This window comes from Anabrus simplex, chromosome 3 (genome assembly GCF_040414725.1).
Source record: "Anabrus simplex isolate iqAnaSimp1 chromosome 3, ASM4041472v1, whole genome shotgun sequence".
NCBI lineage: Eukaryota > Metazoa > Arthropoda > Insecta > Orthoptera > Tettigoniidae > Anabrus > Anabrus simplex.
The window spans coordinates 80,148,006-80,167,255 of NC_090267.1; the positions used below are offsets into that span (position 1 = coordinate 80,148,006).

At 39.0% G+C, this 19,250-nt stretch overlaps 1 protein-coding gene across 1 annotated transcript in view; it reads right to left on the reverse strand.

Moving 5' to 3' along the window:
• The window catches only part of Cep97 (centrosomal protein 97kDa), a 275,047-nt gene that overhangs the window by 139,855 nt on the left and 115,942 nt on the right, over window positions 1-19,250 (reverse strand). Inside the window, exons 5-6 of the mRNA XM_067142588.2 lie at window positions 11,133-11,329; window positions 9,714-9,797 (exon numbers count right to left, since the gene is read on the reverse strand). Coding sequence (XP_066998689.1) covers window positions 9,714-9,797; window positions 11,133-11,329 — 281 coding nt within the window. The remainder of the gene's footprint in view (window positions 1-9,713; window positions 9,798-11,132; window positions 11,330-19,250) is intronic.

Genomic DNA, 19,250 nt, shown 5'->3' on the forward strand with positions numbered 1-19,250 from the left:
TTTTTCGTGTCAAACTTCTGAAGATATTTCTTGCAGTGGAATCTTTTTGGGGTAAATTTCACTTTGATACGCACTAAATAGGGGTCAGAATCAATATTAGCTCCTCTTCGAACTTGCACGTCATGAATTTCTTTCTGTAAAGGATGGGTGATGGCTACATGGTCGATCTGATATTCTGCAAGAGATTGTAAAGGTGATCTCCAGATCTTCTGTTTTCGAGGATGCTTCCTCAGAGAGGTGGACATTACCTTCAGGTTGTTCTGTTGACACAGCTCAATAAGTCTCATGCCATTCTTGTTGGTAAATTTATGAGCTGGGTATTTGCCCACGGTCTTTTGGTATTCTTTTTCCCTACCAATCTGTGCACTGAAATCACCTGGCAATATCTTTGTATCTTCTCTGGGGACTGCTGCCAAGATTTTTTCGAGATTAGACCAAAATTGTTCTACTTTCTGCAAGTCCTTCTTATTTTCAATGTTCATGGGGGCATGTACATTAATTATTGTGTATTTTTTTTGTTCGCACATTGTACGCGCCTAGTCATTACTCTAGTACTTATGAGAGTGACTTCTTTTATTGAGTCAACTATGCTTTTGTGAACTACAAAAGCCATACCAAAAGGAGGGGTGACACCTCTTCCTATTTGTTTGTCTATTTTACTTTTGAAAATTCAATAATTACCATAGTTTTTTTTTTTTTTTGCTAGTTGCTTTACGTCGCACCGACACAGATAGGTCTTATGGCGATGATGGGACAAGGAAGGGCTAGGAGTGGGAAGGAAGCGGCCGTGGCCTTGATTAAGGTACAGCCCCAGCATTTGCCTGGTGTGAAAATGGGAAACCACGGAAAAACGTTTTCAGGGCTGCCGACAGTGGGGTTCGAACCTACTATCTCCCGAATACTAGATACTGGCCGCACTTAAGCGACTGCAGCTATCGAGCTCGGTATTACCATAGTCTAGTGTGTTTTCATCCGTAAGGCGTGTTTTTCCTGAAGAGCTAGTATCTGTATCCTTTGCCAATCTAGTTCTGATGTTAAGGTGTGTAGTTTGCCTGGTTGTAGTAACGTGTTAATGTTGAAGGTCCCGATGTATGTGGGTTTCTTTGATGGTAGCTTGCCAGAGAACTCCGACTTTCTCTGTGATCGTGGTAGCCCAGGTCCCCCGGAATCCGAAAACCTGGTTGCTGTCCATGGACGGGTGGATTGGTTATCACCTGGGGTAATTCTGTACATACTCTCACGAATCATAATTGCTTGTAATCAAGGATTAGTCCAGTGTTTCCACTGAGAGTTTAGGACCAGAAATTGCTAGTTCCTGGAATCTAATTTGTACAGCCGTACCTACTAAGTAAACAGACGCTGACCACTTTGTCGTTCGATCCAAGCCAGACGCGAAGTGGATTTCATTTTGGTTCTTCCGCCCTCTTTGCCATTGAGACATAAGTCCTTTTCTGCCATCGAAGCCATTGACCACAGTTCTATTCACCTCAGTTGATCCGCGAGGTTCTGTATATCTACAGGAAACTTCCCCTATTAGTGCCGTGTTGGGGTTGAAGAGGCCATCCCAGTGTCTCATGCAGGGTTATGCTTAGCTCGTACTTAGTTCGGAACTACACCTCCACGTGAACTGACCAGGTAATAATGTAGTATGCTGTCCAGTACAGAAGTGTCGCATTGCCGGTCTTAAAGATGGCTGACAATAGTGGCCAGCTGTGTGACCTAGGTAACGCCGAGAATATAAAGAATAGTGGATATCTTATTCGAGGTTTCTATGGAAATAATGACAAAGGAAACCAAAAAGGGGGCAGTTAGGTCAAAAGTGTTATTCAGATATATGGAGTGACCTCTAGATAGTGTTATCTATAGAATAATTGCCCCAATTACCAAGATGGCGGGCATTTATAGCATGAAATTCATATTAAATATTACCCCCAAAACAATATTATACAAGAACAAAATCACAAGATAACACTAATACACTTTCAGCACCAAAAGTTAAACCACTATTATTCCTCGGAAGCCACAAACAAAGTACAGTTCTTCTGCATAAGCCAATTTTATTATTATTTAATAATAATAATAATAATAATAATAATAATAATAATAATTGGTGGGAAAACCATACCTATTTGTGTGGCTTGGTTCTAAAAGGGCCAATGTCAAAAAACCTGTTTTTGAGCTATGAGCATTTGAAGTTTTGCTTATAGTTTTCCAATTATTTTTTTTTAATGACTAACTTTAAATAACTTTATACTTTCTTTGTGGAAGTCACCCTATTAAATGCTAATTTTTTTCTATCGTATTCTTTAAAAATTGCCAGGTCTCTAATCTTTATTCGTAATCTAACATTATTGGCAAGGGCTTATTTAATTAAACATTAACTGTTCGTTTAATACTTAACAGAGACATTGGCCCTTTTAAACTGTTGTGAGTCAGGATAAAACGCATTTGTATCAGTTAATATCTCAATTTTGATAAAAAACGACATTAGCCCTTTTAGAACTAAGCCACAGATTTAAGGTAGGAGGAAATGCCTGCCTTTCGCCAGAAAATATCATGAGGCCCTCTAAGGCTAACAACCTTAGTTGTACAATGTTGGACTATGTCCAACCCCTCAAATAATCATTAATATCATGGAACAAGCTTCTTACGAATTAAATTACTCTGAAGACAAAATCAGGCTTTCGGATTCCAGGGTGCCTGATATTTTGAAGCTCGTGAGTGAATCGGAGCACCACAAGAACATTGCTAAATTCAAGAATAAGAGAAAATACTATTTTGGAACATTCAACATAAACTCCCTTATTCAGGTTGGAAAAGTGAAACAGATAACAGCGGAGCTACATAGACTCGACATCTCAATACTGGCCCTCCAGGAAACGCGGTACAAGGATGAAGAACCTTTTGAATCGGATGGGTTCAGAATCTTCAAAGGAAAGGCCGGAAAAAAGATCATGAAAAACGTCCCACAACTGGAAACAGCCTTTGTAGAAAACAGAAAGTTTCTAAACACTGTAGTCGACTTCAAGAGTGTAAACTCAAGACTATCGCTCATGATGGTCAAATCAGCGAATAAGAAATACACGCTGATAAATGCCCATGCATCAATAAATGAGGATAATAAAAAGAACCCTGATATTGTTGAGTTTTGGGACAAACTGGGTGATGAAATACTCAAGATCCCAAAAAATAACATCAAAATTCTCCTGGGGGACTTTAATGCACAAGTGGGGCGGGAAAGGAAGTACATTGAAATGGTTGGACAATAACCGGCACACAACATGACGAATAAAAACGGAGAAAGACTGATCAATTTATGCAACATGAATAACTTAAAACTCATGTCTACCCATTTCAAAGCACGCCCCAACAAAAAGAAAACATGGATATCACCAAACCCCTTGCTAGGCGAATTTCAACTGGACCATGTAGTGATATCCAAGAACAATTACAAGGAAATTCATAACGTCAAAGTTAGAAGAGCGGTTAATGTAACATCAGACCATTACTTATCACAGTTTAAGATGAATTTCATACCCGGACGAAAAACACATACCTGTGGCAATAGAGTGCCAAAAATTGACCGTGAATTACTCATCCAAGAAAAGAGGGAAGAATACAGAAAAAAGCTACAGGTGCCAAAAAATTGGAATGAAGTGACAAAAAATCTGCAAGAGCCAGCAGTTGAATTAGCATCTATGAAACGTCGAAGCAAGCATGCATGGTGGAATGCAGAATGCAAAAACGCAATCAAAGAGAGACTTGAGGCGTGGAAATCATGGAACGAGAATAAGACTGTGACAAATTTGGAAAAATCATGAGAAATAAGGAAACACACACCAAACACTGAGAAGAGTCAGAAGAGAACACCTTAGGACAGAAGTCACAGAAATGGATGAAAACTTTAAGAAAAATAATACCAGATTATTCCATAGAGCCTTTAAAAATACAATCAAAGGCTATATACCACCGAGCCTGCATTTCAAGAAAACAGATGGAACTCTTGCCCTGAACAATAAAGATAACTGTGTGATCCTTGCGAAGTACTTTAAAGACCTCCTTAACTGTGAATCGCCATGGGAAAAATTGGAGATTGAGAAGGACACAATCCAGAACCCAGATTCCGAACCACCAGACGAGGAAGAAGTAAGAGAAGTAATAAACTCCCTAAAGAACAACAAAGCATCTGGTGAAGATGGAGTAATAGCAGAACTGTGGAAGATAGCCAATGACGCCTTTATCACTGAAGCGACAGAATTGTTCCGGAATATTTGGAGAGATGAAAAAATACCAGAAGACTGGCTAGTGGCATTAACCGCTACATAAAAAAGGAACGAAAGCAGATGTCAACAACTACCGAGGAATATCACTTTTATCTGTCGCGTATAAGATTTTTCCTACACTCCTATTGAACAGACTGACACCGCAAATTGACCACAAGTTGGGAGAGTATCAGGGTGGCTTCAGAAGAGGGCGCTCTTGTCAGGATCATATCTTGAGTCTAAAAATGATAATCAAATATTACAATGAGCGACCAAAGAACATCTTCATCTCTTTCGTTGACTTTCAAAAAGCATACGATTCAATAGATAGAGACACATTGATGGAAATTTTGAGAGAATATGGCATCGATCAAAAAACACTCAACTTACTTAGGTTAACACTAACAAACACCATATCCAAAGTGAAATTTCGAGGAAAGATCAGCAAACCCTTCCAGATAAAAACAGGTCTGAGACAGGGTGACAGCTTATCCCCAACACTCTTCAACGTGGTTCTAGATAAGGTCATGAAAACACTGTGGAAACATAATGACTCAGGTGCTATAATAGGTAGTCAAAATAAACATGTCAAACTTGGGGATGAAATACTCAAGATCCCAAAAAATAACATCAAAATTCTCCTGGGGGACTTTAATGCACAAGTGGGGCGGGAAAGGAAGTACTCAATTTATTTACAGTGTTTGGCCTTTGCTGATGATTTGGCACTCTTCGCTGAGACAGAACAGGAAGCAATAACACAGATATATGAACTACAGGAGATAGCCGAGAAAACAGGTTTAAAAGTCTCCTTCACAAAAACAGAGGTGATGAAAACGGACAGGAAATATGTGAAAAGAACAATGAAGACAAAATATGGCGAAGTGAAGGTCACAAAGCAGTTTAAATACCTGGGAGAGATTGTCAATAACGGGATGGATAAAGAGGCCATGGAAAATAGGAGAGTTAAGTTGGAAAGGCTTAACGCTGCCACCAAAGCCATTTACAACAAAAAGAATCTTTCCATTAATGCCAAACTAAGACATTATGATGCTGTGGTAAAACCAGTGATTCTGTATGGGGTGGAAACAACAACACTAACGAACCTGGAAAAACTACTAAAGATTGAAAGGAGAATATTAAGGAGGATTTACGGCCCCAGGTTGGTAGAGGGAAACTACAGATTATGATCAAATAAGGAGATATACAAAGGAACAGAAGACCTGTAAACAACAATAAGGAAAAGAGGGCTGCGATTCTATGGACACATGGTCAGAATGGATCCAACAAGGTTAAATAAATAAATTTTTAATAAAATATACTACTTGAAGAGCCAGGGGGGATATGCCAAGCAGATGAAGGAAGAACTCAAGAGATTAGAAATTGCAGATAAAGAATGTCGTGATAGAGACCAATTCAGGAAAAGACTTTCCAACATAAAAGTTCTTGTGGAAGAAAAGAAAGAGCGCAGAGGGGGAAGATAGACTGAAGAGAGAAGAGTGCAACATTCTGAAAGAATGAAGGCACTGTGGAGAAAGAGGAAGAAAGAAGGGATGGGCGACTGCCCTAAATGCAGATCAGTATTGATTGATTGATAACCATGAGAAGAAAGTGAAGTGGTATTGGCGTGGTCCTAAAATAATAATAATAATAATAATAATAATAATAATAATAATAATAATAATAATAATAATAATAACAACAACAATAATTTATTTATTTATTTATTTATTTATTTATTTATTTATTTACACCCACATTAGAGCACTTAAATCAGACTACAACAAATTTGTCTTCCTTTTCTTCTCCCAAACATTCTTGAGTCTAGTTGACCTGGCTGCCCTCTCCGCATCCGTTATAACATATTGTTTCCTCTGTACAGTGGTCAGAGGAAGCCTGATGCATTTATTCTTCAAAATACTTTTCTCGCCTCTGTTTTCTATGGTTTGCATGGTAATATTCAACTCCTCCAAATCACTTTAAACCAATTGTTTTTTGATTTACTATTCCAAAAGTAATTAAATAATTGTTTTAAAACTCTGTTATCACTTAGTCGAAATATATGACAAAATAATAATAATAATAATAATAATAATAATAATAATAATAATAATAATAATAATAATAATAATAATAATATAGCCTCAGTTACCATGTGCAGGCATTTTAATGTGATGCCATTTGGCTGCCTCCTTATAAATTTCAACATTTCATTTTACTCCAGGCCTATTACATGGAAGAATAAACCAAATCTCTCATGGGTGTCTATGGCTGAGTTTTAATTAATTTTGTTGGGCGAACACCAAATGTGTCACTAGAGATCTTTTACATGCCAACATCATATGACACGGAGTGTTGAAAGCTGGGTTTGAATCTGTGATGCTGGAATCCAGAGGCTGACTCAGCTATATTAGATCTTTCACACATTTTTCCATTATGTTAGTAGGTTCCTGATATGACTAAATAAAGTATTAGTCACAGAACAGCAGTAACAATGCCTTCAGGTACTTCAGCATAGATATAGCATTGGCCAGGGTTACTATGCTACAGGATGGAGTAGACCATACAGCCAGTGACCCAATGCCGAGTGTTGGGTGGCCGTAAATAACCCTACTCTCTAAAGAGGCCAATGGTTTTACGCAGAGGAGCTCCTTTAGTTGGGTAATGGTTCCCCAGTGGAGGAGATGCCACTGAAAACCAACAGACAGCAACACTGTCTGTTCTCCAGGATAAGGGCAGCAGCAAAAGCATCTATTCTCCAAGTTAGGGGTGGCAGTAAGATATAAAATGCCTTTGGGTGTGGCAAGTCCATCATAGCCTATATGAAGCATCAAGTGGATCAGAACAAAGATCTAAAGAGTACCCCAGACTCTTGTGTCTCCAACGAGGTGCAAGAAGTGCCTGGAGGTCCAGCTGCCTGGATAAGGGACGAAAAAGAATATATACAGCATTATACAGATAAAGGCCAGATTGTTTGTACAGTATCTAGCATACACTAGATACCTTGCATGAGTAAGTAAAAATGTACTCAGTTAATGATTCCTGGATACCTTATGCTGTGATGCAAGTACGTAACTGTAAATTCAGTATTGTAAACTCATAATGATATGACTAATGAGGCTATATATCTATTTCATCTGCAACTTAATCATACTTCACACAGGCCTACAGATTTTTCCAATGAACTTTGTAATTACCTGTTTTGTTTCTTCAAAATATTTTCCCAGTGCAAACATACCTTGTTGATGCTTATTTCATGACACTAGATGACTATGTTCTTATATCTGATTCCCCCTCTAGTAAACTCTTACACGAAAACATTCTACTTACAATTGATAATATCTACTTGTATTTATATTGGATCTTATCTGAACAGATGTTAACTACCTTCAACTATTTAAACCTAAGAATTTCATTTTTTGTCCGTATTGAACTGAGAAGGATGATAGGAAAAACTTAAAACGGTCCACCTTTTCAATACAAAAAGTTATATTTTATTTATAACATGTATTTGTACTTGGAACTAGTTTCGACGCTGTGTTTGCGTCATCATCAGCCAAAATGGGAAACAGGCAAGCATGTAGGCATTTATGTTACACAAGGCGTTACATTAAACAATACACATCTTACAAGGAGATAAAAACAGGGACGAATATAGGAAACAAATGAATCGTTGAGAAAACATCATACCTTCAACTAATTGTTGATGAACAATTCATTCGTAGTAATGACTAGTGTTGGCTACTAAATGCATGATTCGAAGCAGTGTATCGATTCATTCAAATGTCCAAGTGAACTGATTCACAGGAATGGTGAACTCACGGCACATGATTCAGCTTACTCTCAGCGAGACAGTGAATCATGGCACATCGAAAGAATCGTGAACGAGCGCGGCTCAGTGAGACACAAGATACATACGGCTCCTTATTGGCTCACTGGACACTGGCAGAGAGCCGAGCTTCCGCTGCAGCGAGACATACAGTGAGCCATGGTACACCGAAAGAATCGTGAACGAGCACAGCTCAGTGAGACACAAGATACACACGGCTCCTTATCGGCTCACTGGACACTGACGGAGAGCCGAGCTTCCGCTGCAGTGAGACATACAGTGAGCCATGGTACACTGAAAGAATCGTATGCTATAATGCACTCTCAAGCTCAGCTCATTTGAAAATAATACCCATTTGCATTCACTGTCCTCTTCTTACAGGGAGGTTTAAATAATAGATGGATTTATATGCAGTGTTAAAAAGGTAGTCAAAAAATAATTCTGAAGTAGCTAGTAAGTAGGTAGGCTATTAGGTTATACTATTTATTAGTTTAATGAATCTTAGTATTATAACTTAGTTGACATTTGACAAACTCGACTCTAGCCTGTCCTATGACTATGAGTCATGCTCATGACCACTCAAAAGTACCTGTTTTATACTGGGAAGAACGACTCAGGATTCTCTCAGTTCATGTGTCACATCGTTGCACAAGACTTCAATCATATGTGGACAGACGCAATAACTTAACCAACAGTATGTTGAATCAGAAAACCAGCGGGCTACTGTACATCTCAGGTAGCCTATACAAAATATGATGATTTTAAAAAATCCTCAGCTGATAGAAAAATACATATTTTCAAAAATTACTGAGCAAGTTGCCATGCGGTTAGTATCGCGTACCTATGCACTTGCATTTGGGGGATGGTGGGTTCAAATCCCACCATCGGCAGCCGTTAAGATGGTTTTCTGTAGTTTCCCCATTTTCACACCAGGAAATACTGGGACTGTACCTTAATTCAGGTCATGGCTGCTACCTTCCTAATCCTAACCTTTCCCACCCTGCGTCGCCGGAAACCTTCGATGTATTAGAGTGACTAGCATTTTTTTCTAAGAAAGGAGTTCATAGTATGAAGACCAGATGGCAGCTGTGAGCACTGAATGCTGTTGCTGCTATCTTACCAGCACATACTACACAGATGCAGTAGGCAGTGACTAATGTGCCGTGAATCGGATCACTGTATCGATTCAGTAACGTGAACAGAATCAAATGAATTGATTCAGTAAAATGAATCGAATGTCCCATCACTAGTAATGACTGGCAATTACCCCTGACAATTAATAATCATACAATAATACAGTGCTAGTTACTATTTGCCACGTAACACTACAATATATACTGTTGTAATCATCAAACAAGTATTAGTACCTGTATTTTAAACATGCAGATCTTTAGTAAACACCCCATATTTCCACCACCACTTACATACTTTGTAGATGATCTTACCTGCTACATAGCTGTTTTTCATCTGTAAGCTTTTCTTTAAACTACACTCCCTTCATGCTGGCTTTAGCACCATTTTTCTGTTTAAAGGAGACACATAACTAAAATATTAAATGTAGATAACTCTACCTGTATCACTGAGCCATCAGAGTCTGAGACTGTTAACAAGTTGTAAGTGCTTACCTTTCAATGGCATCCACCATAAAGCCATCTATCACCTTGAGGCTCATGCACCAGTTAATAACAAATGGGCGGTAGTCAAACCCACTGTAAAAGCTGTTAAGGTTCCACATGTTATCAATTATATGGGCACACACACACTCGTTAATTTAGATTAGCTGACGATAAGCTGGCAAATATAAAACTCTGCATACCGTAACCTTCTCACACCCATATTTAAATACATATTATCACCAGAATTAAATGAAATCTTTTTAGCCATCATCCTGAAAATGCAGACTTTATAAAAAATTATCGTGTACAAAAACATAGTAATGTGTACCGCAGAAACCACAGCGTTGTAAAGCGTACTTGTTCTTCCATCACAAACAGTAAATTTAATGACAGTTCCATATTGACTTACAAATTATAAATACTAACTTTTATGAGAATTGGTATTAGGTTCTACCTTTCAAAACAATTTAAACCTTACACCAAGTGAATATTAAGTCATGTGAAAGTTTTTTCTTCCAGTACATGTTCGAGTCCTACATTGAGCCATGCTCAGCTGCCTTGAACAATCGACAAGGACATCTTAAATACTACTAGAAGTGAATAAATTCATGATACAAAAATTATAAGGATGAGTCATGAATGCTTAAAAAGTTCTTAAAAATGCAATAGTGCGACTACCTTAAAAAATCCTTGTTACAATCTTGACCAAAAGTAAACAATAATGTTCCAGTGTGTTCTAGTCGTACAAATGGGCCGAATATTTATCGGGTTGAACTGTAAGGAGCTCCTGTTGTTTAAGCGTGGTGGAACCAATTTTACTCATAGGAAGAGGTTTTGGTGAAAAATGTCAACATGGAAAATCAAGTGTCAGAATTACCGCCAGTTCTTTATGCCTTCAGCCTCTGCTGCGAGTGGAGACAAAGTAGGACTTCATAAAGATAAGTTCCAAATTTCCAATTCCTAGGTCTTTGGATAGAAATAAACACATATATTTCCAAATACTGAGTGTGACTTGACAAATCTGATAATGTTCTTTTAAGAACAAAACATGTAATTCTTTGTTTAATAGTGTGTACTTTTACATGTATGTTATAGTGTAATATTTATACTGAACTTGTGTATACAACAGACTGAAAAGCTATTAACTTACATTGTAACAACATGCTAAGTTCTACAGCTAAACAAAAACTCCTTTTTGATGCAAAATTCCTTTAGTCAATAAGCATAATTCACAGCTATTAAAAAACAAAAAGAAACATCTTTCTGTTTCTAAGAAACTCATTCACTGGACCATTCCAAATGCTTAGAGCAAGAGTTTCATCCATTCAACTAAGATATAATATACCTCTGATTTGGTAAAAAAAGGTAGTAATAAAAAGGAAGTGCTACAGTTATCTACAATGAGAAGATAGCAGAATGCAAGGATACACACAGTTGCCAGTCATGTTGACGCAGGGGTTGCCCATGATGGAAAACTCTCGTAGGTTTACAAGATGAACGAGGTGAGAGATCTCGTTCAGGTCACAGATGTTATTCGATGCCAGAGTAAGTGTGACAAGTCCTGAAGGCAGGTATCGTTCACACTGGCGTAGCTGACTGATGCGATTGCCATGCAAAAAAAGTTGCTAGCAACGTAAACACAAACATTCATTAGTGTCAGTCTCCACCTGCTACATTTAAAAAAAACAAAAAAACATGCAAATGTTATGGATTACACTCCATGCTACACACACAATACAACACCACACCAGCAACTAGTTCACTACAACTGAAAAGTGTGAACATTCTTCTACAATATGATCTCTGTTCAAATTTAGTAATGGAAAGAAACAAATAAGTGCAAATAAAGTCATATACAGAAATATAGAAAGATGGAAAGAAATATACAAATAGACTGATAAATAAATAGAAAACTATATGACTTATTTGTACTTGCTTGTTCCTTTGCATTACTTCCTTTTCTCCCTTTGTGTTTTTCCTGTGTTCCTGGTCTTTTACTACCTGTAATCATCTTTATCTTTTTGTCTCTTTCTTTTTCCTGTGTTTATCTGGCTTTCTTCTTATTCCACACTTCCCACATCTATTTGTTTTTACGTCGCACCGACACAGATAGGTCTTATTGCGATGATGGGATAGGAAAGGCCTAGGGAGTGGAAGGAACTTTGGGCTGATCGCACGGTCCTCGTACCGGCGACGCATCTTTCAAATGTTGCCTTATCAACTGTCGATGGTAGGTTCTGCGCCTACCATGGTTGTAACGGGTAACGGGGAATCAGGGTTCGATTCCGGAGAGGGAGCCTGAGAAACGGCTACCACATCCAAGGAAGGCAGCAGGCGCGCAAATTACCCACTCCCGGCACGGGGAGGTAGTGACGAAAAATAACGATACGGGACTCATCCGAGGCCCCGTAATCGGAATGAGTACACTTTAAATCCTTTAACGAGTATCCATTGGAGGGCAAGTCTGGTGCCAGCAGCCGCGGTAATTCCAGCTCCAATAGCGTATATTAAAGTTGTTGCGGTTAAAAAGCTCGTAGTTGGATTTGTGTCCCACGCTTTCGGTTCATCGCTCGTCGGTGTCTAACTGGCATGGTTCGTGGGACGTCCTGCTGGTGGTGGCGAGTCGAAAGCATGCGGCCGCCGTGGTTATCCGTGTGCGGTTCCTGCGCGCCGTAGGCGGACCCCGAGGCCTTAATTAAGATACAGCCCCGGCATCTGCCTGGTGTGAAAATGGGAAACCACGGAAAACCATCTTCAGGGCTGCCGACAGTGGGGCTCGAACCCACTATTTCCCGATTACTGGATACTGGCCGCACTTAAGCGACTGCAGCTATCGAGCTCGGTACTTCCTACATCGAGGCTGAACATCTGTCACGATGGCCTGTCAATGAATGTTGAAGCCCACTCTTCTGATGGAACTAGGAAGCAGAAAGGAGCTTCTCGGGGGCAGAGTAGAAATTGATATACAAGAACTGGGATTGATGAGGAAATAGTCTATCTATTTGAAGATGCCAGTGTATGAACAAGAAAAATCATTATGCCTTGAAAAATGACTGAATGGAGTTTCCTCCACTTGGAGGCGGCCTGAGACAAAGAATACACTAAAATAACTTCGTTAAAAATTAAATTAATTAAAGGCATGGTCAATTATAAGTTCATGATCTCAGTCTGGGGAATACAAGTGGTGTCTGATGATCAGAAGAGAACCCCTGAACGTTTTCAGCCCCTAGTCGATGAACTCCGTGGTAATGATGTTGAAGATCTTTATTATAATAACTGAACTTATGTCGTAATGGTCCACCTTTTCAATACTACATTATGCAATGATACGTTGCTGTGGATGATTATTCGTACGGAACGATGAGCATAATCCTCGTACGATGGCATTAAACTGTTTATAGTTGGGAACACTTTTACACAATAAATTGAACTATTGTGGACTGCTATCTTGTTATAGATATCTTAAGATCAACATGCGTATTTGGAGATCTCCTCGTGTATGCCCACATTAGAATGGGAGTCCTATTCTAAATTTGTCAATGAAAAAGTGTCAGTTGCTATGAACAATAAGCAATTAGTTTTGGAGAAAAAAATAAAATCTCTCAAAGAGTCAAAAACTAAGTTTGATAAGTTACATAGAAGGACTAATTTTCATACACCCCAGATAAACCACATCCCCACTGCTGTGAATTTATCTAACACCACATTCACTAATAGTGAAATGGATCTCTTGAATAAAGGTATGAAATTTAATTGGCCCAATCCTAATAAGTCTGATGACCTCATCACCATTATTGCCGAAGTTGAATCCAGTATTTTAAAACTTCCCACCAAACATTGAAACGACGTGAAGTATGAAATAAAGAAGAACCTCCCCTCTTTAGTTACAGATGTGAAATCGAAGTCATTACCAAAACTTTTTTTGCTATTTGCTTTACGTCGCACTGACACAGATAGGTCTTATGGCGACGATGGGATAGGAAAGGCCTAGGAGTTGGAAGGAAGCGGCCGTGGCCTTAATTATGGTACAGCCCCGGCATTTGCCTGGTGTGAAAATGGGAAACCACAGAAAACCATCTTCAAGGCTGCCGACAGTGGGACTGGAACCCACTATCTCCCGATTACTGGATACTGGCCGCACTTAAGCGACTGCAGCTATCGAGCTCGGTTTACCAAAACTTAACCAACAGATAGCCGAGATAAGAAACAAAATCAAGAATAACAATATAATAGTCACAAAAGCGGACAAAAGCCCCACAACGGTACTACTAAATAAAGATGAATATATTAGAAAAACCAAAGATTTCTTTTCCATTGAAACATATAATATAGTGGAAAAAGATCCTACATCAAAAATCCAACAAGACGTTAAGAACTTGTTAAAAAAGTCTTCTTTCATTTTACAAGAATATGAACAGCATAAGCTCACCATTATGAACCCTAAGTTACCCACAGCCAGAGCTCTACCGAAAATACATAAGCAGGAGATACCAATGCGCCCCATTATAAATTGGAGAATAATAGTCCCATGTACAACGTTTCAACATTTTTGCACTGTTTCCTATGCAAGCATTTCAAATTCAATAATCAAGCCTATATAAAGAACTCTGTCGATTTCTGCGAAAAACTGTCTACATTCAAATTAACAGACAGACATGTTATGTATCATACAATATCACTAACATGTATTCGAACATACACGTAGATGACACAATCAGCATCGTAAAAACTAACCTTATGAAACACAATACTCTAAGCAGATGTGAAATAGACGATTTAATTAATTTACTGCAATTTGTACTTAACAATAATTATTTCACTTTCAATAATAAAATATACCATCAAAAGAGACTAGCAATGGGCGACCCAATCTCCGGCATTTTCGCTAACATCTTCATGGACGATTTGGAAACCAATTCAATAATCAATAAAATTAACGGCTTTCAACTCTGACTAAGATTTGTGGATGACACGTTCGTGATCATAGATAGACAATTGAGCAATAGCGACAACGTACTTACGTTCCTCAACAACCTTAACAACAATATTAAGTTCACTAAGGAGGCCGAGGTCAACAATTCCTTAAAATTTTTAGATTTAACTTTGACTAGAGACAACGGAAAGTTCATTTATCAAATTTATAGGAAACCAGCTGCCGCTCTTTTAACAATAAAAAACGAATCAATGCACCCCCAATCCCACAAGGAGGCAACATTTTACAGCTTGGTTTACAGGGCTTTGAACATTCCTCTTTCTTACGCTAATCGAAAAAAAAAAACCAACTATATTTCATCAAAGAATTGGCCATGCTGAACGGATATAAACCTGATATGATCACCAAAATCATAGGTAAAATTAAGTCAAAGATTAAAATTACATTAATTCCTGAAAAAAAAAAAAAAATCTTCACTACTTTTACGTTTACTAATCCAGTCATTTACAAGATCACCAAACCATTAAGAAAGCACAATATTAACATTGCATACCTGACCCATAATACCAACCATAACATTTTCTTCAATTCCAACTCCATTAATACAATTAACGACAAATTCTCAAACTTGGGAATATATAGACTCAGATGCATGCATTGCAATTTTTCGTTTGTCGGACAGACCGGCCACAGCTTTAGAATAAGGTATTTAGAACATTATAATACCTTAAAACACAGAAAACATTCCGCCATGAGTATCCACATGAGGGAAACGGGGCATACGTTCACTACTATCGATCAGGATATGCAAATACTAAATTACGCGAACAAAAGTAGTCTAATGACCGGATATGAAAATGCTTACATTTTCCTTGGACCATCATTTTAATAAAAATAGAAATTTAAATGATACCTTGGACATTAATAGTCCCATAGTTAAGCAAATACCCAATCTAATCGCTAATTTTGGTATCAATGCCAACAACTTCATGAAAATCTTCCACTATAAACATGCTTTTAATCCACCGGTAGCAACAGGAGCTACTCCTACTTCACCTCCTCGCACTGCATCCCCTCTCCCAGCTCACACACAACTCGCGCAGCGCCCTGCCCTCCTTTCCCCTTCAGCCATCTTCCCCACCTCTACGAACACATTCGTACAACACATGGAGCAACAAGTTAGTGACCATCAGACCTTCGTAAACAACTAAGGGGCCATTGACCTCTCAACCAACACAAGGGTAAGCGCCTTTTTTCAGTATTTCCCCACAGCAGGACATATTTTAAATCCCAGCAACTGACACTTACATATTCTCTTTTCTTTTTCAGGGCTCAACTGTTTCATGTTTTTCAACTATGAGATCTTTTAGTCCCCTGTTCAAAGATCATTATCAGGATATATTTGAATAACACTACAATGAAATATAACACGAGGGAATCTCTTAAAGCCGTTTCACACTAATCTGGCGACGTTTTTATCCATCTATACAGTTCGTTTTTCAACCAACACATGTTGATCTTAAGACATCTATAACAAGATAGCAGTCCATAATAGTTCAATTTATTGTGTAAAAGTGTTTCCAACTATAAACAGTTTAATGCCATTGTACAAGGATTATGCTCATCGCTCCGTACGAATAATCATCCACAGCAATGTATCATTAACATTTCATATCATTCACCTACACTTCAAGCTATTTTAATGGTCACTAAATGTTTCAATAGACATATTATATTCTTACTGATCATTTTTTAAATTGTTGTAATTAGTTTTATCATTGTATTAATACACGTTTTTACATTATGTGTACTGGGATCATGGCCCGGACCTACCTTGAATTAGGTTATTTTGGCTGATGATGCTCACAAAGCATGAGCGAAACATGTCCTAATTTTAATATCTGTTAATGGTTTTATCCTAAATATAAAGGATTACTATGTATTGGAAAGGTGGTTTTTATTATTGTAACAACTTCTTATTCTGAATTCCAATATGGCTTTATAATGAGATTTACAACTTGCAGCGTAGTACTGTTTGTTAAAAGTGAGAAAATGAGCTGTTTTTCATTTGGTCATGTATTTCGGTACGATAATATTGCTTTTAATTGTGGCATTTCTACTGACGTCATTGTAATGACCTATGTTGATTTCAGTTGGGGAAAATCACAAAGACAGTTTCTGAGGATGTAAAAAGGCAGGTGGATAGTGAGTGCCTGCCATTACAATGAAAACTGCCAAACTTGATTGTGACTGATAGTAGGCAAAAGGATCTGCTATTACAATGAAAATTCCCTAACCCGGTCTGCACATGAGAAATGAAATATAGTGATTTCCCCATCGCGTTTTTGGGGTAATGTTAAGAGCCATGCAATATAATACAATATTACCCACAACATGTACAATATTTTATCTAGAATTCTGTACACAATGTAGAATTCCGTAGAGAAGCACGGGTATATTAGCTAATTTACTCATATAATAAGGCGCTATAGGCAGGTAGATGGAATTCTTTTCTCTGTCTACCTCATCTGGTTGGTCAGAGTGCATTTGAAATCTTACACTGGGGGTCTTATATACCAGGTGGCTCACCACCACCTTGCGATCGAGTTTTATGCATCCTGCCACTTTTACTACAATTCTGAATTACATTGGTTCTTCTCTCTCAACTGGGATAATATAATGAGATGTGTGGTTACGGGCTAGAAGACAGCAGGAATCGTGAGTACTACTATTACTCATTATGCGTACCTTGAATGAACCCATAAAACGAGTAGAGATATAAAGAATATGTACCCTACAACCGGAGGTGCACACAGACCAGCAGCAGGTATTGTTTAGGCTGGGAACTGCGCATGCTGCATGTTATGCCTCGCAGTAGCTCACATGGCAAGTGCGCACTGGGAGATGTGATAGTGGACAGTTTCAAAGGTTCAAATCCCACACATTGGTACGGTGGGAGATGTGACAGTGAACAGTGCTCAAAGGTTCTAATCCAATGCAAGTATATCCTTTTACCGCCAATTGCCCGGGATGTGGTAAGGTTGCATATGGTATGGAGCTGAGTTGACGAGGATGAGGAGGTGATGGTCTGTGGCTAGGACACAGGCACCAGTTAGCTACGTTGTACATGTTCCAAGCTTCGTAGACCACAGGTAGAGCAAAGTCTGCCCCATTGGAACGAAAACAACACGCGACAGCAGGCAGGTATGTAGTTGCGCAAACTCCCCTCCTTTGGAGCAAGTCACAACACAATACAAAGGTTATACACTGCCTCGTGATGTATTTCAGTGACGAGTATGTGGATACGTTACTCATCTATGGCGAAGCTACACAGAATGCATACCAGGCACAAAACCTGTATTAAGAATGCTATCCGGATAGACGACAATCGACAGGCAAGATATTTTAGTGTGTGGAAAGACGTCTGCAGGTTACTGAGTCCCTGGGAAGGACATGGCCTGTTCATGATCATCCTGTGATGTCTACTCACAATGAAGAGGTTGTGTTGGACGCTATCCGGCATAACCCTCACACTAGCACACGGGCCATCGCACAGGAGAACAAACATCAACTGGGCATCTGTTATGTGGATATTGCATACACAGTAGTTTCACCCGTACCATCTGCACTTATACCAGGAGCTCATGGTCATGATCTCGAAGCCCAGGTGGCATTCTGTCAATTGATCCAACAGCATGTGGACACTGATCCTGCCTTTTTTCTTTTAGCGATCATCTTATTTACGAACAATAATGGAACCGTTAATCACCGTAATATGCATTACTGGAGAGTAGATAATCCCCACTGGGTACAACAGGCATCTTTTCAGGTACAGTGGGGCATGAACGTATTTTGGGTTATCACCTCATTTGTCCCCATTTCTTTGAGGGTCCTCTGACAGGAGATATATCTGCGGTTTCTCCAAGATGAACTACCACTGTTCTTGCAACAGCTGCAGAATGTGGATTTGCTAGTTGTTTTACGTAGCACCGACACAGATAGGTCTTATGGCGACGATGGGACAGAAAAGGCCTAGGAATGGGAAGGAAGTGGCCGTGGCCTTAATTAAGGTACAGCCCCAGCATTTGCCTGGTGTGAAAATGGGAAACCATGGAAAACCATCTTCAGGGCTGCCGACAGTGGGGTTTGAATCCACTATCTCCCGGATGTGAGCTCACAGCTGCACGCTCCTAACCGCACGGCCAACTCGCCATGTGGATCTTTTTCTGTGGGGCCATGTAAAACAACTGATGTATACACAGGAGCCGACCAATCCTGGTTACCTTAGACAGCTTATTACCGTATCGAAGCATGCGAATCCATTACGTAGAAGACGTTGCAACATGTCAGACGGCCCTTACAACATCGCACACAGATCTGTATTGACCATGGAGGTCGTCAGTTTGAGCAGGTGCCAAGTTAAACAGCAAAGGTAACTGAAAACCTGTCACATGTTTTCTAGCCTATTCCAACCTCCATACCATATGCCACGAAATCAACAGCCCTTTCCTGGGCCAAATCAGCAGTCTATGGAAACTATAAAGTATGCAACCATGCCACGTCCCAGGTAACTGGCTGAAAAGAAGAAAAAACAAAAAGAAAAACTTGCATGG